At 46.6% G+C, this 24,201-nt stretch overlaps 2 protein-coding genes across 2 annotated transcripts in view; both read left to right on the forward strand.

Annotated features, from left to right (window-relative positions):
* Window positions 1-7,717, forward strand: part of stip1 (stress-induced phosphoprotein 1) — a 32,079-nt gene extending 24,362 nt beyond the window's left edge. Inside the window, exons 11-14 of the mRNA XM_041179981.1 lie at window positions 2,629-2,665; window positions 3,408-3,511; window positions 6,825-6,997; window positions 7,271-7,717. Of these exons, the coding sequence (XP_041035915.1) occupies window positions 2,629-2,665; window positions 3,408-3,511; window positions 6,825-6,997; window positions 7,271-7,343 (387 nt within the window). The 3' untranslated portion in view covers window positions 7,344-7,717. The remainder of the gene's footprint in view (window positions 1-2,628; window positions 2,666-3,407; window positions 3,512-6,824; window positions 6,998-7,270) is intronic.
* A 4,182-nt stretch (window positions 7,718-11,899) lies between these two features.
* The window catches only part of LOC121272963 (fermitin family homolog 3-like), a gene marked incomplete at its 3' end in the record, with an annotated part of 33,157 nt that continues 20,855 nt past the window's right edge, over window positions 11,900-24,201 (forward strand). The window contains exons 1-2 of the mRNA XM_041179863.1: window positions 11,900-12,161; window positions 23,095-23,248. Coding sequence (XP_041035797.1) covers window positions 23,107-23,248 — 142 coding nt within the window. The remainder of the gene's footprint in view (window positions 12,162-23,094; window positions 23,249-24,201) is intronic.

A 24,201-nucleotide genomic window follows, 5' to 3' on the forward strand; every position in this document is an offset into this window, starting at 1 on the left:
GATATACAGAGCATTCAATTCTGTCCTTTAACTATTTTTGCAGCCTCTAGCCTTATTTGCTTCTCACTAAGTTTGTGCACACTATCCCTTTCTGCCATACGGATTATCATTTCCCTTATTGCTACCTTGCTGTCTTGCATTGTCTTCAATTTATTACATCTTCCCACACTTGATCCCTTTCCCCCACTATTTAGTTTAAAGCCCTTTCTACTACTCTAGCTATATAACTTGTCAGAGCACTAGTCCCAGCACAGTTCAGGCGAAGACTGTCCCCAGGGTACAGCTGCCATTTTCCCCAGTACTAGTGCAATGCTCATGAATCGAAACCCATTCCTCCCGCACCAATCTTTGAGCCACAAATTTAACTCTGTGATCTTATTTACCCTATATCAGTTTGCTCGTGGCTCAGGTAATAATCCAGAGATTATTACCTTTTGAGGTTCTGCCTTTTAATTTAGCCCCCTAGCTGCTCTTACTCCCTAAGCAGAACCTTTTTCCTAGTCCTACCTATCTCATTCGTAGCTATGTGAACCACAACCACTGGACCCTACCCCTCCTGCAAGTTCCTCTCCAGCCCAGAGCACATCCCGAACCCTGGCACTGGGCAGGCAACACATCCTTCAGGACTCTTGCTCTTGGCTACAGGGAACTATCTCTCTGACTATCTGACTAGATTGTCCCCTACTACCATAATTTTTCTATTAACTTTCCCTCCCTCCATTTGAATAACTTCCTGTACCATAGTGCCATAGTCGGTTCATTCATCCATCCTGCAGTCTCCACATTCATCAATGCAGGCTGCAAAAATCTTGAACCTCTTAGACAATTGCAATAGCAGAAACTCCCCCAGTGCTATCTTCTTGATCCCCTTGCCTACCTCAGTCGCAGTCTCACACTCTTGACCCTGACCACTGACCAAATCGGATGGCCTGAGTCTAAGGGGTTTGACCGCCTCCTGGAACAAAATGTCCAGGTAACTTTTCCCCCACCCTGATTCATCAGTGTCCACAGCTTGGCCTCCAGCTCAATGACTCTGAGCCAAAGCTCCTCAAGCTGCAGACACTTAACTGCAGACACGTTGGCCCTGCATCACACTGATATCCATGAGCTCCCCCATACTGCAGTCGCAACACATTGTCTGCCCTATCATCTTTATTGTGTATTAATTTAATTATTTTTATTTATAACTAATAAACTCTATTACTCCCAATGACCTTTACTACTATTAGTAAACCTACTAGTGTTAACAATACCTACAATTACTAAGAATTACGGGTTTTGAAAGATAAACGAGCAAAGCCAATCACCTGCTTCCCTGTGACCGTCCCCTCGATTTTCCTTTCAGAAGGCTGGTTCTGACTGGAAACTGGTGGCAGCAGCTAGCCCCACTATTCTCATTCCTTCCCAAGGTGAACTTTTGCTCGCTGCCCTGCCTTTTGAAGGCCTGTTGTCCTCGATCCTTCCTGAAGTGAGCTCTCGCTCTCTGCTCCACCTTTTGAAGACCCGCTGCTCTCGCACCTTCCTGAGTTGAATTCTCGCTCTCTGTGCTGTTATTCAACTATAGGTCAGGGAAAGAACGTATATAACGGAACCCACCTGCATCTTCAAGCAACATCAACACACGTACATTTTCTGTCATTGCTCGCTGGATACCATGCAGGACTAGGAATTCTGGTTGTGGTTTTCTTTTCTCCCTCATATTCCAGAACGAGCCATGTGCAAACGAAGGTCACAAATCTAAAGTATGCTGCTGTGGCTGAATCACTGACCAATTGGGAGGCATACATATACTGTACTGGAAAGCCACTGGCCCAACATACCAGCCGAACTGGTTTTAGAAGGCAGAATGCAAGTTTCATTTTGGCAATCTTCCATTCCAGCTAATGGATGAGTTTCAAATAACTGTCTTTGACACCCACTAGCTAGAGTAAAACAGAAAAAAAGCAGAGATTTTTGTTTAGAAAGGTTGATTATTATTCGTCTGTACCCAGTGAAAATCTGCCTCAACTGGACTACTGCTTAGGATTGGGAAAAGCCATTTTCATTTGCATACTGCTGGCTACAATAACGCAGCTGTGATTTGTTGTTAGTCGGATGGAAATGGAAATGAATTTTCTAACTTCCTCTTGGAAGGAGTGTTGAATGGAGGGTGCTGAGTCTCTCAGTATTGAACACAATATAGTGGAGACCAAGGGATAAGTCAGAGGATTGGTTTTGAATTGTTATTCAAGCAGATTCAGAATCTAAATCTGAACTGTGGGCATTTGTGGTGCTATTTTTTTTTGAAGTGAGATTCAGTCGTGGGGATAAATTCCAGGTGCTGCCATCATACCTGAGGCTGTGACTGCCCTTGTTAGAAAAGCATTTATAGGTCTTGAAGACACCAGTCCTTGTAAGAAAGTGTAGAATATCCAGTATGATTATAAAACAGATTTATCATTTCTTTACTTATTTTCAGTTTAAATTGATGGACTGGATTAACTTTATTCTTTCCATTCCCACTCCCCTCCTTTTTCATCAAACTATGGCATTTTAATCTCCCACACGTCTTGATTTGTGAATCTTACATGAATAGTAATTTCAATTTGTAACTGGCAATAATTTAAGATGCCTTTTCTCTGTTTACAGGATTGTGAGGACTGTATCCGCCTTGATCCCACATTCCGTAAGTAGCTCTGTTTTTTATGAGATCGTCAGTCAGTCTGTGTTGTGCTGACTTTGAAACTCTGCTTGCTTAAATGTCATCCCGAATTCATACTTATTTTTGTTAGTAGGGAATGGTGGATAGAAGTTGTATTAGTAGATCTTAATGTCTATTTTAAACATGAAAGTCTAACTTGCTTTGTTAACTATTTGCGGCCATCAAAAAATGTGCCTCATGAAACTTCATTTGGAACATTCTTCTGGTGGGCAATTCCTTCCTCTACCAGAAAATGGTTCCATTAGCAATGGTAAGTTTGTGGTGCCTCACCAAGGCACTCATAAGCAGAGTATACTTGTAACTTGTAAAACAATAAGTAATTCATCCAGGATTGAACACATGCCAGCTAAGAGGCTGGTTCAGACACCTCTTGCTGAATGTTATCCTTGGGTTACTAGGGATGGGAAAATACTGAATATTCAGTACATTTGAGACTAGTATTGCATAGTAAGCAACAAAAAATCTAGTGAGTGGCTGGATCACCCTAGAAGCAAGATTAGTAGAGCAGAATGGAGAGTGTTAGCCTGGCAGACAGTGAATCAAAATATGGGCCCCAAATTCCTTTGAGAAAATCCAGTTGTTTTAAGTATCTTCTGTCTCCACTATGGAGGTGATCTGCTGTTAATAGACACTGAAAGTTGCAAACTAATCTTAACTCAAATGCACTACCTGATTCATTGTTGATTATTAATTTTGTTTTGATTAGTTAAGGGTTACACAAGAAAAGGAGCAGCCCTTGAGGCCTTGAAGGATTTCTCCAAAGCCATGGATGTTTATCAGAAAGCACTTGAGCTGGACTCTAATTCCAAGGTAAGACTGGATCTTCATTCATTTCAGCTCTTGTTCTGTTCATGTAGGTTATGATGTGAACCTGAGGAGAGAGCATTGCAAACTGAAGTCTCTGGTCATGCAGTTTTAGGCAGCACAGTGTGTGTTTGGTGTTCAGCAGTGCATTGCATAGGCTGCTTTTCTCTCCATGGAAGATAAATTATGTGAGCCGATTGCTTCTGAGCTTTATAAAGTTCCAATATTTAAAAAGAGATAAAAATCTAACTGCAGAAGTCATCAGTCTGTTCGATATCAGATATTTGCTCGAAGGGGAAAGGTAGGGCAAACAAATTTGGAGCTGGCTGGATGACAAAAGCAATAGGGATTAAGATGAACAAGAAAATGTGTGGTTGTGATAGTTGTCAGGTGGATAATACAATGGAGAGCCAGGCTGAATGTGGAAGGTTCAGAGTGTAAGTGAAAAAGCAAGTAAGAGAAGTAAAGAGGGAGTATGAAAAGAGACTGGCAGCTAACCTAAAAGGGAATTCTAAAGTCTTCTCTTGGCTTATCAATAGTAAAAAGGTGGTAAAAGGAGAAGTAGGGCCTCCTAGAGAAGGGGATTTTAAACATGCAAGCAGAGGGAGTCGCTGAGGTATTAAATGAATACTTTGCATCTTTCTTTACCAATAAACTAATGCTACCCAGGCCACGGTGATAGAGGAGGTAATTAATATACTAGGAGAATTTTAAGATTGATGGGTTGGGGGGGGGGGGGAGAAAAAGATATTAAGAGAGGCTTTCTAAAGTTGATAGGTCATCAGGACCAGAGGAGATGCATCCAAGGATATTGAGAAAGTGAGAATAGAAACTGCAGAGGCGTTGGCCATAATTTGCATGCCTTTCTTAGACTCGGGTGGCGCCAGGAGACTAGAGAATTGCAAATGTTCAAACAAAAAATGTGTGAAGATAAGCTCAGTAACTACAGGCCTGTCAGTGTAGTGGTTTATCTTTCGTGGTAGGGAAACTTTTTAGAAACATAATTGGGGGCAAAATTAATAGTCACGTGGACAAATGCAAGTTAATTAAGGAAAACCATGAATTTAAGGGAAAAATGTGTTTAACTCGAGTCTTTTGAAGAGGTGATGGAGGGTTGATGAGAATGCTGTTGATGTGGTGTACGTGGATTTCCAAAAGGCATTTGATACAGACTTGTGAGCAGAGTTGTAACTCAAGGGATAAAAGAGACAGTAACAACATGGATATGAAATTGGCCGAGTGACAGGAAACAGTATTGGTTAAAATTGATACTTTTTGGGCTGGAGGAAGGTTTGTAGTGGAGTTCCTAGGGGTCAGTGTTAACCTTTGCTCTTCCTGCTATATACTTAATGACCTAGACCTTGGTGAACAGGGCACAATTTCAAAATTTGTGAATGATACATTAGTTGGAAGTGTTGTGAACCGCAAGGAGGATAATGCAGATCTTCACAAGACAGACAAGTTGATGGAATGTGCAGACAGGTAGCAGATGAAGTTCAATGTGGAGAAATGTGAAGTGATTCATTTTGGATGGAAGAACATGGATTGACAGTATAAAATAAAGGATATGACTCTAAAGGAAGTGCCGGAGCAGAGGGACCTGGGTGAATATGTGCATAAGTCATTGAAGGTGGCAGGACAGGTTGAGAGAACAATTAATAAAGCATACAGTATCCTAGGCTTTATTAATAGTGGCATAAAGTACAAGCAAGGAGGTTATGTTGAGTTTGTATAAGACACTAGTTCAGCCTCAGTTGGAGTAATGTGTCCAGTTCTGGGTGCTGCACTTTTTAGGAAAGATACAAAGGCATAGGAGGGAGAGCAGAAAAGATTCAAGACAATAGTTCCAGGAATTAGGAAGCTCAGTTATGAAGATAGATTGGAGAAGTTGGGACTGTTTCCTTGGAAAAGAGAAAGCTGAGAGGAGATTTAGTAGAGGCATTCAAAATAAGGGGTCTGGACCGATTAGAGAGAGAAACTGTTCCCACTCATGAAAGGATTGAGAACAAGAGGGCACAGATTTAAAGCAATTGGCAAAAGAAGCAAAAGTGACGAGAAACTTTTCATACAGCGAATGGTTAAGGTCTGGAGTGCCCTGCCAGAGTGTGGTAGAGGCAGGATTGAAGCATTCATAAGGGAATTAGACTGTTATATGAACAGGAAGAATGTGCAAGGTTACAGGGAGAAGCAGGGGAATGGCATGAGGTGAAGTACTCATTTGGAGAGTCAGTGTGGACATGATGGGCAGAATGGCCTTGTTCTGTGCTGTAACAATTTTATGATTCTGAGAGTTGCAGGGAAGATGCTGGACACAGTTCTGAAAGATGAGACTTTAAGCTCCAGTCGCAAAGACAATTCAGAGTGCAAGAGAATATAAGATAAAAATAGAATGTATAACAGTCAGGCTGATGAAAGAAAAATACGAAGGTAAATGGGACTGAGCTGCTTAAAGGTTGGAACTTTCCATTTGCCATGCAAGTGCAATCACTCCATTTGAAAATAAACAGAGGGTAAACCGGGGAGACTTTATGGCCATGCATTATTTTGGATATGTACAACAGACGGATTTGATCAAGGAGTTATGTATTGACCAGACTGGGTTACTTCCTTTGTGACCTCCATTTTTTTCTTACCCCCCTGAAAGAAATCCTAATGAAAATCTGTGGTTGAATCTACTGTTGATAAACACCAGACTAATCTGAGAACGTGGTGTAAGACTTGTTTTCTTGCAAGTTTTTCCCCTGGGAAATGTCTTGCTTTGCCATGGTGGAAAGATTATCTCAGATTGTCAGCTTATGGTGTAGGAGGTAGAGGGAGGTTGGTGTGAGTAAGAAGAAAGGGGTAGCCTTAGTCACTTGTGCAATCCAGGACACTTGTCTATATCTATATCAGAGCCTGGAATGAAAAGTGAGCAGTTTGTGGGAGTTTGTGAGGATATGCTGAACAAATGTCCCTGTTTTTTTTTGATTGATTGGTTAAGAGCTGATTCCAGGTGTGTGTGTCTCCCCCCCCGCCACCCAAACAGGCATTAACACATTGAGGAACCAGCAACCATCTATAGAAAACTGGTGGATTGGTTTGTGATTGTTTTGGAAGAAGGTGATATTGGTGGGTCTGAAGTACATGGGCAAGGCAACAATTGTAGTCATTTTGGCCTTTCCACATGTCGTGGGTGGATAATTCTGAAGTGCACCATGGGAAATGTGGATCACGGACACTACGGGCCGTTCAAATGGCATCAGCTGCAGACACTCCTGGGCAAAATTTAGTAACTAGATCAGTCGACCCTACAGATAACCCTCTCTCAAAAATCCCTTAGGAAGCTTCTGAAGGTTACCAGCGCTGCCTTATGATGCAGTATAATCGAAACGATACTCCAGAGGAAGTAAAGCGCCGTGCCATGGGTGATCCAGAGGTGCAGCAGATCATGAGTGACCCTGCTATGAGGTTGATCTTGGAGCAGATGCAGAAAGATCCACAGGCGCTAAGCGAGTGAGTATAATCATTAACCTGTCAGAAATTTTGGTTATATTGTCTTCATAACTCTTGTGTGAATTCTAAGCCCCTCTTTATGAAGCACACGGAATCATCATTATGTTAGAGTTAAAACTGAAATAATTCCATTTCGTTTTGTATTGCATTGTACGACCCCGTTGTTGTGGACTTAAAAGGGGGGAGGAGGGAAGACAAATTTTACTTTGCTTTATTGCTGACCTACCATAGCCATGCTACACTAATGCTTGCTCTCCATCCTTTTCTCCCCAGCCACTTAAAGAATCCCGTCATAGCCCAGAAGATTCAAAAACTCATTGATGTCGGCCTCATTGCAATTCGGTGATGACCATCACAAGACTCAGCAGAGATGAAACTAGGACAGTCCTTCAGGAATGTACCCTCTGAAGATTTAGGGAAGGGAGGGAGGGAAACAGGAGAAAAAAATTAAAACAGCCAAAATAAACAGTGTACAGCATCTCATCTTAGTTTTTATTTGTAACACCTGATTATTTTGTGATCTGATATATAGCGCAAAACTATAGCCTGTGCACTTTCTGTAAGTTTAATTTTTTTCATTTTTAAGATGACAATGTGAAATGTGCATCTCTGCTGCTGTAGTCACCTTACAGTAACTGTAGAGATGTTGGGGTTTTCAGATATTTTGCAGTTTATTGCATGCAAAGAGTTGCATTAAAGTGTTGTATCCAACCAACTGTACATTTCTAGTCCAGTTCTGTTTGCTGTTGTTCTAAACTTTCAAGTCACAGTTATAATGTGTGCATATACATACAGTGCTGCATATGTCGTGCAGATTCCCTTCAAGGTCTTTTTTGGCTCTTTTCACCCATCTCTGTCAACATTGGAGATTTTAGTCGTGTCTGTAATTTAACAGAACTTCTCTTATAAATAGCTTACCCGTAAAACTAGCAAGTCCTTGTTGTATTCGGATACCGTTTTCTGATTCCATCTTGTCGTCATCACCTCTTGCCTCCGTCTACCTAAAATGGGAGCTCGACTGACAATCTAATCTTCACGTTCTAGCTTTGAAATGTTCATTCTTTACTCCCAAATTCTTCCTTCTCCCAAAGATGCTAACTTGCCTGGGATACCTTCCCTATGGCCATTCTATGTGAGTCTTAAAGTGCCATCAAGACACGCAACAGTGACTGGACACTTCCTTCCCCTGTCAAGTGTGGGGGGTTGGAGAGGGAGGGGCAGGGGTTGAATGTGAGTTGTGGCACTTCATTGTAGAGCTTTCATGGGTAATAGAATAATTTAAAGTGTTCGTTCTTCCTGTATTATAAGGGGAACCCCATCTGAATTATTTTTGCACCTTTCCTAAGTATAGTTTGAGAGAGTTAACTACATGGTGGTTGGCTTCCTGGTTTCTCTTGTTCCTGTTTTTTTTTAAAACTCAGCTGGAAACTGAATCCAGCAGAGGTCGCGAGATCTTGAAAGACTGGCACCAAAACTCTCGTGAATGGGACCACTGTCCAGTTTTTAAGGTGGTGGATACCATATTTGAAGCAAGTTCTAGATTCTGTCTACCAGAACATCTCTCCAAGCTCACCCCCCCTATAGGAAAAACGCACCCACACTTAAATATATTTTACAAGGCTTTTTAGGCTTTTGCAATAAATACCAACAGCATCCACGAGGGGTCACCATTCACCAGAAATTTAACTGGACCAGCTACCTACGTACTATGTCTGCAAGCGTAGGTCAGTGGCTGCTTATTTTGTGGTAAAGACTCACCACCAAACTCACCAGAGCCTATCTGCCACCAACAATGCAAAAGTCAGGAATGTGATCCAATAATCTCCGTCTGCTGAAAAGCTCGATACTCTCCTGGATAAAGCAGACTACTTGATTGACACACTCCATTGTTGCCACTGGCATATTGTGGCTGCACTGCAGCAACATGGCAAGGCTTCCTTGTGGGTACTGCACCCTATAAGGACCAACAGCAGCACATGCATGTCTCCAATTGGCCCAGCATCCTGACTTGCACATCAGATATATTTATATGTGACCAGGTAATCTGTTTCGGTAACATTGATTTTAGGGTTAAACATTGGCCAGGACACTACCCTGTTTCTCTTTAAATGGTGTTACATGATCATTTGTATCCACTTGAGAAGACAGATGGGTCTCAGTTTCTCACCCAAAAGACAGCATCCCCAACAGTGGGAGTGTTGGTCAGGATGCTGCAGCATCTCCCAACAGTGGGAGTGTTGGTCAGGATGATGCAGCATCTCCAACAGTGAGAGCGTTGACCCGGATTACCTCTGGAGTGTTAGTTGAACCTGGAGCTTTCTGACGTAAGGAAGAGTGCTACCCGCTCAGCCACAGCAGGCATCACCATGGTGCTGTTGGCCCTCCCATTAAGAGTCAGACTGCATTGATGCAATAACAGTGAGATATGTTGCAGATGGTGGGGAAACCCCCTTTTCTAACATGCCAGGAGGCAGAGAAATGCTGCATCATCAGAATGACCACTTGGTGGGAAACCCCCCCTGCTCTCCCCACCCTAGCCAGGGAACAGGCACCAAAATTCAAAGCCCCAGCCGACTGGTCACAAATAAGTAACTAAGAATTTGCTGTGTGTTCGGTGCCCAGGAAATAGGCCTCAGTGTTCACCGTTGACAGTAATTTTAAAAAAAACATGAGTATGAGAACATCGAATACCATTGATTTAAAGAGGAGTCATACCGAGTCAAGACATTAACCCTGTTTCTCTCTCCACAGATGCTGCCAGACCTGCTGAGTTTTTCCAGTGTTTCTTGTTCTTCAGATTTCCAGCATCCGCAGTATTTTGCTTTTATCTTAGAAAACCACTGCATTGGCGGGTGTGTGTTTGCATCTGTATTATCCTTGCAGTCCGCTCCACGTGGAAAGTAAGCCTACCCCACACAAAGTGGAGGAAACTCAGTGCAAGCCTGGCCTTTTTGGAAAGATTATAAGGCAAAATTTTGTCTCTAAAAGGTTGCATAACAACTAGCGTTTATATTGCACTTTTAACATAGAAAACAACCCAAGGCATAATAAACTAAAATTGACACAGCCTCACAAGAAGATACCAGGATAGGTGACCAAAAGCTTGGTCAAAGACTTGGTCAAAGTTTTTAGAAGTCTTAAGAGGGGGAGAGATTTCAGGAGGGAATTCCAGAGCTTAGGGCCTCAGAAGCTCAAGGCACGGCCGCTAATGGTGGAGAAACCCAGAGATGTCTGAAGGTTGTAGGGCTGGAGGATATTACAGGAGATTGGGAAGGTGAGGCTATGGATGGATTTGAAAGGTAAGATTATCACATTAAAATGGAGACATTGGGTCCAGTTCTGGTCACCACACTTTAGGAAGGATGTGAAGGGTCCTTGAGAGGGTTGCGGAGGAGAGTGACAAGAATGGTCCCAGGGATGGGAGGGGATTTTAGTGACAGTTAAGGGTTGGAGAAGCTGGGGTTCTCCTTGGAGCAAAGGAGATTGAGGGGGAGATTTGATAGAGGTGGACAAGATGATGACAGGTTTGGAAAAGGTAGTCAAAGAAAAGCTGTTCCTATTGGCTGTTGGGACAAGGATGCGGGGATACACATTTAAGGTTTTGGGCAATAGAAGCCCAAAGAGATGGATGTGAGGAAGACCTTTTTTTACACCGTGAATGGTAATGACCTGCAGTTCACTGCCCATGAGGGTGGTGGAAGTGGGGACAATCAATGATTTCAGAAGGAAATTGGACGGACACTTGAAGGAAATAAAATTGTAGAACTACGGAGCGAGAGCGGGGGATTGGAACTGGCTGGATGGCTCTACAGAGAGCTGTCACGGACCCAATGAGCTGACTGGGATCTTATGCCATGATGACTTGATGGACAAAGGTTTTATAGGGCCTCCTCGCAGGGCCACAGACAGAATTAACAGAACCTCACCCTGGCGATTGACTCAATCTGATGGCATAGGCAGATTCCCGGGCGGGACAGTGATGCCTTTTAAGATGACGCAAAAAAAAATTGGCAGAAACCACGATGAACGTAACTTGCATCTGGAGCTCTGCGACCACCTGTGCTGGGAATGCCAGCGGAACCCAATGTGCCGCAGAGGGCTTACGATCTGCTTGCAGGAACGTTGCGCAAGTCACCAAGCCCAATGATGCAACGTTTTGCATTGCGAAAGCGTTGTGAGAGTCAGTGCATGCATGATGTGTCGATGACTTCATCTGAGACTCATCGAGCGCCCTGGCTCCCAACTCTGGTGGGTCAGCCGCCCATCTTTGAAAACACTCTGTAGTATGTTGTTATGTACACACAAAAAAAAGTTGGGAGGTACAAGTGATTCATACACTAACTTCACTTCCTCAACAGGAATGTCAAAGCACAAAGGCCAAGTCAGCTCCTGTTCGTGGGCGAACTTTCAAAAGTTGGGAGTTTTTTTTTTCAGCTGTGCATGGCACTGCCTCCACACATCACACACACACACACACACCAGGGCATTAATAACAGTGAGAGATTTGTTAATTACCCCTCACATGTCCAGATAGGGTAGTTTTGTTGTTTTTTAAAACAAATCCCAACCTTCAGTGCCACACTCCATCCAAAAAAGAAACCTCAAACTTTAAATTTGAAGCAACTAGGAGGAAGAGGGGTGGGGGGCAATCTGACAGGTTATTGAGGCAGGGGGCAGGAAAACAAGACAGCCTCGCATGTATGAAGGTAGTGCACTGCCACAGCACGCCTTCTGCATTGTTACACACCCATGACTCAAGGTTGCACATGCTTTGAACCAGGAATTGCCAGTGAGAGAATATGGATATAAATTAAAGCTTGGAGCTCCACAAAGGTGAATGCATGCATTGTTGTGGGTTTATAGCGTGATGCGGAGTGCAGTTATGTTAAAGGACCGAGTCGGACACGGGGTTAGGTGCATATTTTGTCCAGCAGCGTGAAGTGTGACTCGAAGTTCTCAGTCAGCGGAAACTGCTTGAGAGTTTGAAATTGTTCGGTAACGCCCTGCAGAGAGAGAGAGAGAGAGAGAGCGAGCGAGCAAGCAAGCCAGCAGCGAGTAGGGATAGAAGCGAGGAGGTAAGTCTTATTATCCGGCACATGCTCCCCAGGGAAGGACGCTTGCTACCTGAACTTCTAACAATTGGAATCAGGACCGCTGGATTCTGGTGAGGAAACTTTGACCCCAAAACTGGGGAGAGGTTTAGTAACTTGCTATTTATTGGAGTGGTTTCTGGTTGATTTCCTTCAGTCACTGCATATGTAACGTTAGAGCAAATGAGTGTGTAAAACCATAGACTAAAACAGCACAGAAGAGGCCATTCGGCCCATCGTACCTGTGCTGGCTCTTTGAAAGAGCTATACAATCAGTCCCCTCTCCACCCTCCCCCCACCCCCGCCCTTTCCTCCAAAGCCCCTGCAAGTTTTTTTTTTCCTTTTCGAGTATTTATCCAATTCCCCCTTTTGAAAGTTCCTATTGAATCTGCTTCCACCGCCCTTTCAGGCAGCACCTTCCAGATCACAACAACTCGCTGTGTAAAAAAAAACATTCTCCTCATCTCCCCCTCTGGCTCTACTACCGATTCTCTTCAATCTGTGTCCCCTCTGGTTACCGACCCTCCTGCCACTGGAAACAGTTTCTCCTTATTCACTCTATCCAAACCCTTCCTGATTTTGAACGCCTCAATTCAATCTCCCCCTTCACCTTCTCTGCTCTAAGGAGAACAATCCCAGCTTCACTGGTCTCAGCTTGTAAATTGCTAACTTCTTTTGAAAAATGCAAATTGAAACTCCATTGTCCGCTATTTTAACTTTTAGCATTTGTAACGGTTTGTTTCATTTTAAAATGCACATTTACATGCTTAGAAGTACTTGGGTTACATAAGGCTAGGAATAAGTAAGCCATTTAGTCCATGGCCACCTGCCTCATTTTTGTTAATGAGGACATGATTTGCTCTGTTGGCTGTTCTAACTGCTTCACCTTGGAGAGTTCAAAAACAGAGACCAAAAGGTCAACATTGATGGAACCAGTAAGTATATTCTGAATGTGTCCTGCTTCACTGTGGGGACAGGGCTTCTGCGCCAACTATACCATGGTTTCCACTGCTTTCTTTACACACAAAAGATTGGCGATCTTCCGCTTGGAGGATCTTCCTCTGGGGTCATGATTGACAGACTTTGCAGATACTGTCAATTAATTTCACTGTGTAACTTCCTCTAGGTCCAAATGAACACCAGTACAGAAACGGATGTTGCCAAAGTTAGCAAGGGACATTCAACTTGGATCTGTCAAAGTCTGTTGATTTCTAGGAGGTTGAGTGAGATGACAGGTTCCATAGATTCGTGCTTTTCAGAAAGGAGTCAGTGTAGAACACACAACTCGAAGAGTTGATTTCAGTGCTGTTCTAGTCCCTCAAACACCCCAAATTCTGCTGCCCATATCCCAACTTGAATCAAGTCCCGTTCACCCACCATCCCCTGTGCTTGCTAATCTACACAGGCTCCCCTGGTGCAGCAACACCTCGATTTTAAAAATATCATCCTTGTTTTCAAATCCCTTCTCACCCCTCCTTATCTCTGTAACCGCCTCCAGACCCTACAACCCTCCCTATCTCTGTAACCGCCTCCAGACCCTACAACCCTCCCTATCTCTGTAACCTCCTCCAGACCCTACAACCCTCCCTACCTCTGTAACCTCCTCCAGACCCTATAACCCTCCCTACCTCTGTAACCTCCTCCAGACCCTACAACCCTCCTTATCTCTGTAACCTCCTCCAGACCCTACAACTCTCCCTACCTCTGTAACCTCCTCCAGACCCTACAACCCTCGAAGGTCTCTGCACTTCTCCAATTCCGGCCCCTTGAGCACCCCCAATTTCCATCGCTCCACCATTGGTGGTCATGCCTTCAACTGCCTGGGCCCTAAGCTCTGAACTTGCTTCCCTAAATCTATCTCTCTCTCTCTCTTTCTCTCTCTCTCCTCTTAAGGCATTTCTTAAAACCAATCTCTTTGACTGAGTGACAATGTTTTGCCTAACCATCTTTTGTGAGGTGCCTTGGGATGTTTTGCGCTGTATAAGTGCAAGTTGTTGTTAAAGACAACCTCTGAATGTGTTTGCTGCTGGAGTAACATTTAGTGAACCAGAAATTGTGCAGTGATATGACAATTGATCCCAGAGTGCAACATGGTCTGTGTGGAAACTGTTGGGACCATTGAATAGTGATGACGCAGGAGTTTAATCGAGAGCAGTTGGTAACCGCAGTCCTAAGGTTCCAATTCAAGTGATTATTTTCATTAAGATATTCAGTCATAGATCAACTTATGGTGCAAGACACCTCCAGTGGAAGAGGCTGGAAGAAGGCAAAACCAGTCATGTTGTAATAGTCAGATGGATATCAAGTCTTGTGTTTCAAAAAAACAGAAATTAAAAGCTTGAAACTGCTTTAGAATCTGCATCATACAGCACCGAAGTAGGCCATTGGGCCCATCATACCGACGCCAGTTCTTCTTCAAGTATTTATCCAATTCCCCTTTTGAAAGTTCCTATTGAATCTGCTTCCACCGCCCTTTCAGGCAGCGCCTTCCAGATCACAACAACTCGCTGTGTAAAAAAAAAAAACATTCTCCTCATCTCCCCCTCTGGCTCTATTACCGATTCTCTTCAATCTGTGTCCCTCTGGTTACCGACCCTCCTGCCGCTGGAAACAGATTCTTCTTATTTACTCTGTCCAAACCCTTCATTTTATAAGGGAAATTCATGTGGGAGGGATTTGGATCTGATAGGAGCAGCCATGTTTATGAATGTCTGCATCCAGGCACCATGGATGAGTGGTTGAAGTATATTTAGTGCAAGTTCGTCGAGGGGCGGGAAACTATCGCTGAAGTTGAAAGGTGGGCTCCACAGGACAGTTGTGAGGTTGGCTTTGCTACATAGTGCAGAAACTTGGGCCACATCAAGAAGAGAGGAACAATGAGCGGACACTGGTGAGATGCTGATGCTGAGATGGTTGTGTTGAGTCCTGAGAAAGGACAAAATCAGCACCAGGATGTCAGGGGGTCAGTGAAGATTGCGGGAGTGTCAAAGAAAGTAGCCGAGAAGAGATTGAAATGGTATGGCCATCTGTTGGTGGGGGAGAGAGAGAGAGAGAGAGAGAGAGGAAAAGTGGTGAGGTGAGCGATGGAGATGGGACTGCCAGGGAGAAGAAGAAGAGGAAGGCCTAAGGCCAGGTGGAAAGATGCAGTGACGAGAACCTTAAATGCAGCAGGACTGGGAGAGGAGTGGGTGACTGACAGGAGTTGGAGAAGGGCTGTTAGCCAGCACAGCGGCAACCCCCAAGTAAAATGGGAGACGCTGAAAACAAGGAGTCGAGGGATATATCAATAGCTATAAATTGCCAAGTAACATATATCCTGTAAACAAAAAATCCATAGTTTATTTATCCCAGCATACAGTTAGACAGCACCCCTTTACTTCCAAAAACATTCGAAAGAAAACTCTGCATTTGTACAATCTTGGAATGGCCCAGTGCACCTTATGGCCAATTCAGTATTTTTGAAGTGTCATCACTGTCACACGTTCTATTTGCCACAATAGAATTGGTGCACAGCAAGTTCCCACAATGCGATAATGACCAGGGATAAATATTGGCCCCAGGACACCGGGGAGAACTCCACACAACCACCACTGCCCCCCTCCCACGCCACCACCCACCCCCCCCACCCCACCCCCACCCTCAACCCCACCCTCACCCCGCCAGCTCTTCTGACAACAGCAGCTGTGGGATCTTTTACACCCACCCGAGGGGGCAGGCGGGGCCTCAGTTCAATGTCTCATCCTGAAAGGTCGACAGGGTGCAAGCAGGAAGTAGGAGGCAAGAGGACGGGTGGAACTTAACAGGGGCCTCATTAGATGAACTAAAGGCGCAAACTCCATTAAACTCAGAGGGGAAGCAGGTACAAAATGGTAGAGACACATCCAGCTTGATAGAAGGGCTGCCTAATCCCATTAATCAGCCCAAAGCGGAGTACTTGAGATTACAAGTGGCAGGCGATTGTCTCACTTGAACCAAATTGCGGAATATATGTTGCCTGGTTGGTTGATATAAATAGCCACAGAAGCTAAACGATCCAGAATTGTCTCCCGCAGTTCAGAGACACCACAGTCTGCCTATCCCAATCTCTATCCTTCGTTATATGCACGCTGATCCTGGGTGTGAACAGGATATTGTGGCCTGTCAGCCAGATAAAGTGAAGCCAGTGTTTGTGATGGGAGGCCGTTGCTTTACTGCGTGGCGTTTATAGAGAGCGTCTTAGTTTCCTTTGCCTTTGAGAGATGGGGGTGGGGGTGGGGAGGTTTGGCCATTTTTCTCCACCCCCATCCCCATCCCCGCCTCCTTTTCTCAATGTGTTGAATCTCACCATCCCATACACCCTCCGGCTTACCCATCCAAGTGTCCGTTCTTGGTGCACGAGCCCAGGAGGCAGAGGACTGTTTGACTGTGGGGGGCTTCACAGCCAAGACCAATCTTCGCAAGGCCCTCCTGTGACCTCCAGCACCACCCAGAAGGACGAGGGCAGCGGGTGAACAGGACCCAAGGCACACTTGCATACCTTCCTGCTTTGGATGTGCATTGACAAGTTTCTTCCTAGCCACTGGAATCCTGGAACACCTGAGCTCATTGCACGCGGGGATACCTTCAGCAGCCCATTGCTGATTCCTCTGCCCATCTTCACTCGATAAGCTGTTGACGCTGACAGAACTAGCCTTTTAACTTCCCACCACCGGTCACACCTCACTGTCACCCTTGGATTGTCTCACTCGCCTGAAAGATCTGGATGAATCGGGAGCATCTTCAATGCAGATGGAAGGTGTCCAGTTGTGAATTCCAACTCTCTTCCTGGCTACTGCCACGATCGAACTCAACAGCGTGCCTTCCTAGTGGCCTGTGTTCTATTTATTTTTAATTCATTCACAGATTGTGGGCTTCGCTGGTCGGACCAGCATTTATTGCCCATCTCTAATTGCCCCTTGAGGTGGTGGTGAGCCGCCTTCTTGAACCGCTGCAGTCCATGTGGTGTAGGTACACCCACCGTGCTGTTAGGGAGGGAGTTCCAGGATTGTGACCCAGCGACAGTGAAGGAACGGCTGATTTATTTCCAAGTCAGGATGGTGAGTGATTTGGAGGGGAACTTCCAGGTGATGGTGTTCCCATGTGTCTGCTGCCCTTGTCCTTCTAGATGGTAGTGGTCGTGGGTTTGGAAGGTGCTGTCGAAGGAGCCTTGTTGAGTTGCTGCAGTGCATCTTGTAGATGGTACACACACTGCTGCTACTGTGCGTCAGTGGTGGAGGGCGTGGAGGGTGTGGATGTTGTGGATGAGGTGCCAAACAAGCGGGGCTGCTTTGTCCTGGATGGTGTTGAGCTTCTTGAATGTTGTGGGAGCTGCACTCATCCAGGCAAGTGGGGAGTATTCCATCGCACTCCTGACTTGTGCCTTGTCGATGGTGGACATTCCAGAAAGCCAGTTGGTGAAGGATGGAACTGGAGCCAATGTTTACAGACTCTTTATTTACAGAGTTATGTGAAAGGTATTCAATTAATCATCAGTTAATGCCAACAGCCTGTATACAATTACATACAAATAATATATAATTATCATAAGATAATAAGAATTAAGAGCAGGAATAGGCCCCTCAAGCTTATACCGCCTTTCAATCTTATCACAGCTGATCTGAATATTGTGGCCTTTACTCCACTTTCCAGCCTGTTTTCTATAATCCTTGACTCTCTTGATCAAGAGTCTGTCTAACTCCGTCTTGAATACATGCAATAATGTAGCCTCCCCTGCTGCCTGGGGAACAGAATTCCACAGATTAAAGACTCTCCGAGAGAAGTTCCTCCTCACTTCCATCTTAAATGGGAGACCCCTTGTTCTGAACCTGTGCCCCTAGTTCTAGATCTACCCCACAGGAGAAAACATGCTCCCAGTATCCACCCGCATCCGCCCCTGCAACCCCCCCCCCCCCACCCCACCTCCCACCCTCACCCCACCCCCTCAGGACCTTTATATGTTTCAATAAGATCACCTCTCATTCTTCTAAACTCCAATGGGTACAGGGTCCAACGTGCTCAACCTTTCCTCATAAGACAAACCCCCTTTATCCCAGGAATCAGCCGAGTGAACCTTCTCTGAACGGCCTCCAGTGCAAGTCTATCCCTCCTTAAATAAGGAGATCCAAACTGTGCACAGTACTCCAGGTGCAGTCTCACCAACACTTGTAGCAAGACTTCCCCACTTCTATATTCCATTCCCCTAGCAATAAAGGCCAACATTCCACTTGCCTTCCTCATTACCTGCTGCGCATGCATGCTGCTATTTTGTGATTCATGAACCAGGACACCCAGATCCCTCTGCACCACAACATTCTGCAGTCTGCCTCCGTTTAAATAATAATCTGCTCTCCTGTTCTTCCTGTCAAAGTGGACAACCTCACATTTTCCCACGTTAAACTCCATCTGACAATTTCTTACCCACTCACTTACCTACATCCCTGTGCAGACTCTATTTCTTCCTCACAGCTTGATCTCCTTCCTATGTTTGTATCATCAGCAAGTTTGGCTACAATACAGCCTGTCCCTTCATCCAAGTCATTAGTATAGATTGTAAATAGTTGAACCCCAGCACTGATTCCACTAGTTAACAATACTCCATACTGAGCTGAGCCTCCGATTTCACATTCACTGCATTGTCTGGACAGCTTGCATCTTCGAGTCACAGAGGATAGAAGGAGGCCACTCAGCCCATCATGTTTTTTGAAGGGCTATCCCATTTGACCTAGGTGAACCATCAGCTCTTCCCCATCCCCCCGGCTGCTCACTAGCCTATCCCATCTGATCCCCGGTTCTCCAGTGCATCTCTTTCTAAACTTCATCACCCACCCCCCATCTCCCTTTGATCATGAAGATGTGAGGTTAACCTCCACCCCCTGCTCTGGAGAGTTCACCATAAAATGCAGACTGACAGTCCCAATTCGAGTGCTGAGGGAGCGCCGCGCTGTCGGAGGGTCAGCGCTGAGGGAGCGCCGCGCTGTCGGAGGGTCAGCGCTGAGGGAGCGCCGCGCTGTCGGAGGGTCAGCGCTGAGGGAGCGCCGCGCTGTCGGAGGGTCAGCGCTGAGGGAGCGCCGCGCTGTCGGAGGGTCAGCGCTGAGGGAGCGCCGCGCTGTCGGAGGGTCAGCGCTGAGGGAGCGCCGCGCTGTCGGAGGGTCAGCGCTGAGGGAGCGCCGCGCTGTCGGAGGGTCAGCGCTGAGGGAGCGCCGCGCTGTCGGAGGGTCAGCGCTGAGGGAGCGCCGCGCTGTCGGAGGGTCAGCGCTGAGGGAGCGCCGCGCTGTCGGAGGGTCAGCGCTGAGGGAGCGCCGCGCTGTCGGAGGGTCAGCGCTGAGGGAGCGCCGCGCTGTCGGAGGGTCAGCGCTGAGGGAGCGCCGCGCTGTCGGAGGGTCAGCGCTGAGGGAGCGCCGCGCTGTCGGAGGGTCAGCGCTGAGGGAGCGCCGCGCTGTCGGAGGGTCAGCGCTGAGGGAGCGCCGCGCTGTCGGAGGGTCAGCGCTGAGGGAGCGCCGCGCTGTCGGAGGGTCAGCGCTGAGGGAGCGCCGCGCTGTCAGAGATGCTGTCTTTCAGGATGAGACATTAAACCGAGGCCCCGTCTGTCCTCTCGGGTGGGTGTAAAAGATCCCACGGCCACTATTGGGTGAAGAGCAGGGGGGAGTTCACCCCAGTGTCCTGGGTCCAATATTTATCCCTCACCCAACATCACTAAAAACAGATGATCTGGGTCATTATCACATTGCTGTTTGTGGGATCTTGCTGTGCGTAAATTAGCTGCTACAATTCCTATATAACAACAGTGACTGTACTTCAAAAGGTACTTCATTGAGAGTGGTACCCTGAGGATGTGAAAAGTGCGAGAAAATGAAAGCTTGTTCTTCCTTCCTGACCTTTGCTCACTGTCTCTGCTTTTACCGTGACTGCCCTCAGCCAGTCTAATCAACATTGTTACTTCCTGTCTATGACCAACGCTCTCCTTGTTCTCCTGTTGTGAAGGGCACCTTTTGTAACGCAAGCCGCTCTTTGGAAAAGGAGTGGGTTCTACAGGGTGATTAAAGGCAGGGTGAAGTCAGAAATACAAGTATGCTCAGTGCGGAACACTTCACTCCGGTGTTTGTGCGGAATTCTATTGGCTTCTGTCGCAGTAGCTTTTGTGTTTGATATGTGACACTCCACTGGCAATCAAAGTCACGCCTGGATAATAAAATACAGAAAACAATTAAATCCCAGTGTTTACTCTTTATCAAGGCTGTGGCCCCTGATCATGAACAGAAGCGGATGTAATTCAGCTGCGTGGTTTAGACTGTCAGTTGGGCTGGATCTGAGGTGTGTCTGACTCCTGCTGAGGGTTCACAGGCTGCGATGTTCGAGCTATCCCGGGATCTCCAGACGTACTTTTAATACTAGCGATTTTAACTGAAGTAACTAAAAGAGCAGGGCCGCTTGGCGTGGCCCTCTCTGCCCTCTTGCCCCCAAGCCCAGGTAAGAACCCCATACACGCAAGAACTAGGAGCAAGTGTAGACCATTCGGCCCACTGAGCCTACCCCACCATTCAGTACAATCATGGCTGATCTCGGACTTCAGCTGCACTTTCCCGCCCTCTCCCCATATCCCTTAGTTCCCTAATGAGACCAAAAATCTATCTCGGCCTTAAATATATTCAACGATGGAGCTCTCCATAGCTCTCTTGGGTCGAGAATTCCAAAGATCCATAACCCGTTTGAGTGAAGAAATTGCCTCTCACCTCAGTCCCAAATGATCGGCCGCTTATCCCCGGGCTGTGTCTTAGGCTGCCCGACCAGCGGGAACAATCTTTTCGCGTCCACCCTTCCAAACCCCCTCCAGGGTCTTGCAGGTTGCAATGCGATCTTCTTTGGCTCTGCTAAACTCCAGAGAAAATGGACCCAATTTGCTCAGCCTGTCATCGTAGGACATCCCCCTCCGTCCAGGGGCCAAGCTAGTGAACCATCACTGAACTGCCTCCAACTGCAAGCATGTCCTCCCTTAGATATGGAAACCAAAACTGCACATGGTCTCAGCAAAACCCTGTACAACTGTGGCTAGACTTCCTTATTCCTCTACTCCAATCCCCTTTGGAATGAAGGCCAACACGCTCAGGGTTGCAAGCCACGGTCAACAGTGGAACCAGTGAAATTTCGGTGATGATGGCAGAAGAGCTGGACTCCCGAGGGACATCAGCGCAAACAGGCGGAGGGAGAATCCTTCGCGAAGAGGACTTGTGTTTCCTTTCAGCGGGCGTGAGGGAGGTGACAGGAAACCCCCTCATGTATCCTTTCCCCTGTATGATAGCACGATGAAGTTGAAAAATGAGGGGGAACCTGCGCGCAGCTGAAGAGGAAGACGCAAGACTGCGAGGCATAGAGGAATGAGCTGAAGATCTGTCCTTGGGCCGATCTCCAATACACAATGTTACAGGCAGACGGGGGGAGCAGAATCAATGGGTTGGAGGAGCATGGACTAAGTTGTTGTTGTGTGTGCATGTGTGCCCAGTGGGGGAAGGGCAGGGATGGTCCCAACCCCTGGTGAAAGAAGGAAAGACTCGCATTTACCTGGTGCCTCCTTACAACCTTGGATCATCCCAAGGAACGTTGGAGACGTGAGATAGAACACGCTGCATGAAAGGGTAATGGACGTTTCGATAGGAATTGAGAATCAGATTAATACTCCCAAGGGGAAAAAGTTGCAAGGTCAAGGGAGAAGAGCAGGGGTTGTGGGGGAGTGCGACTAAATGGATAGCTCTTTCAAAGAGCTGGCACAGGCACAATGGGCTGAATGGCCTCCCCCTGGGCTGTAGGATGCTCTGCATCTCGCCTCTGTTCAGTCCTCCAGATCAGCAAAGCGATGAGGATTAGGAAGTTGGGAACCTGGAGGAATTGAGGGTGTGGATCTGCTTTCTCTGTGTTCCACTGTGTCGCTCTGCCCTTAGTTTCCCGCCCTGTAAATTTTCTGTCCCCTCCTCTCGGCAGCTGATAGTAGCGCGGAGCACTCTGGCACCTACCAGGAGCAGAGGCACAGAGTCAAGCCCAGCCCTCTGAGAGAAGAAATTCCTCCTCTTCCCCCATCTTCAATGGAAGACCCCTTATTGTGAAACTGTGCTCCCCTCGTTTTAGATTCCCCCATGAGGAGAGACATCCTCTCAGCCTCCATCCTGTCAAACCCCCCACCTCCTGCCCCCTTGCAGGATCTGATATGTTTCAGTAAGACCACCTCTCATCGTTCTAAACTCCAATGGGTACAGGCACAACCCGCTCAAACTTTCCTCATAAGACAAACCCCCTTCATCCCAGGAATTAGCAACTCTTAGTCATCGTTATAAGATATAAGACATAGGAGCAGAAATTAGGCCAATCGGCCCATCGAGCCTGCTCCGCCATTGAATCATGGCTGATAATACAGCACAGAAACAGGCCCTTGGGCCCATCGTGTCCGTGCCGGCCATCGAGCACCTATCAATTCTAATGCTATTTTCTAGCACTTGGCCCGTAGCCCTGTATGCTTTTCAAGTGCTCCTCTAAATGCTATCAGGGTTCCTGCCTCTATTTCCCCCTCAGGCAGTGTGTTCTCAATTCCAACCACCCTCTGGGTGAAAAAAATTTCCTCAAATCCCCTCTAAACCTCCTGCCCCTGAGCGGAGGGGGCAATGTTTCTTCCTATCTATGGCCCTCATAATTTCATACACCCTCTATCAGGTCCCCCCAGCCTTCTCTGCTCCAAGGAAAACAACCCCAGCCTATCCAGTCTCTCTTCATAGCTGAAACGCTCCAGCCCAGGCAATATCCTGGTGGATCTCTTCTGCGCCCTCTCCAGCGCCTTCACATCTTTCCTATATAGTGTGGCGACCAGAACTGCACACCATGCTCCAGCTGTGGCCTAACTAGTGTTTTATGCAGCCTTTCCCTCCCTCCCTCACCTCTCACTGCATCAATTCCAATGTCTTCCTGCAAAGTGCGTTTGACTCACTGGCTGCCTCTTGTTGTTGACAGGAATGTTGAAAGATGGCACTGGCTGGCATCGATGCGTCGTGGGAGCTGAAGATTGAGGTGGAAGAATTGGGTCCCGAAGCAGATCCTATCACGCTGAGGGTGACAGGGGACATGCACATCGGTGGAGTCATCCTGCAACTGGTGGAAAAAATTGGTGAGCTCAAACAATCCTCCCTGTGAAACTTTATTTGCCATGTTAGTTGCCCGGTTATCCTGTGTGATGTTGCGTCCTTGAGTGTTAGCTACACTAGCTCTTTCATCCTCGCCAGAGTTCAGTCAGTAAGTACTGAGCTGTGATTCAACAAAGTTTGACACTGATGGGATGGGGGGTGGGGTGAGGTCACTCGCAATGATCTTAGCCCATGAACCAACTCAGGAAGGACCCTAAGGAGAGGCCCACTGATGCCCAAGTTGATTCTTTTTTTTAATTCATGGGATTAATTCACTGGCTGTTTATTGCCCATCCCTAATTGCTTTTAAGGGGCATTTTAAGAGTCGACCACATTTGCTGTGGGTCTGGAGTCACATGTAGGCCAGACCGAGTAAGGACAGCAGATTTCCTTCCCTAAAGGGCATTAGTGAACCAGATGGGTTTCATAGTCATCATTAGACATTTAATTCTAGATTTTTATTGAATCCTTGGCGGGATAGTGGGATTTGAACCCAAGTTCCCAGAGCATTACCCTGGGTCTCTGGAAGATTAGTCCAATGATAATACCACTCCGCCAACTTCACCATTAAGATGGTGAAGATCCCAACAGTTGATCCTGGTCTGCCCCAAGTTGGTTAGCCTCAGCCACTGTTGCTCTAGTTGCCTCTGGAACAGGGAGGGGACCATCTGAAAGGGTTCCATTGCTGCTGGCCATCTAATGCTGGGAACTGGGACTAATTGGAGAGCTCTTTCAGAGGGCCAGCACAGTCATGAAGGACCAACTGGCCTCCTTCGGTGCTGTATGATTCTAACCCATACTGGAAGAAAAGGCAAGCATTGACTGTGCTCTCAGTGTGTATGCTATAGTATGAGTCAGAACCACTGTAGTGAAGTCAGCCTGTAATTTAGCAACCCTTTGGCTGGGACATTAACTTCAGCCCATCGCCAAGCGCCAA

Source organism: Carcharodon carcharias, chromosome 37 (assembly GCF_017639515.1).
Source record: "Carcharodon carcharias isolate sCarCar2 chromosome 37, sCarCar2.pri, whole genome shotgun sequence".
NCBI classification, from domain to species: domain Eukaryota; kingdom Metazoa; phylum Chordata; class Chondrichthyes; order Lamniformes; family Lamnidae; genus Carcharodon; species Carcharodon carcharias.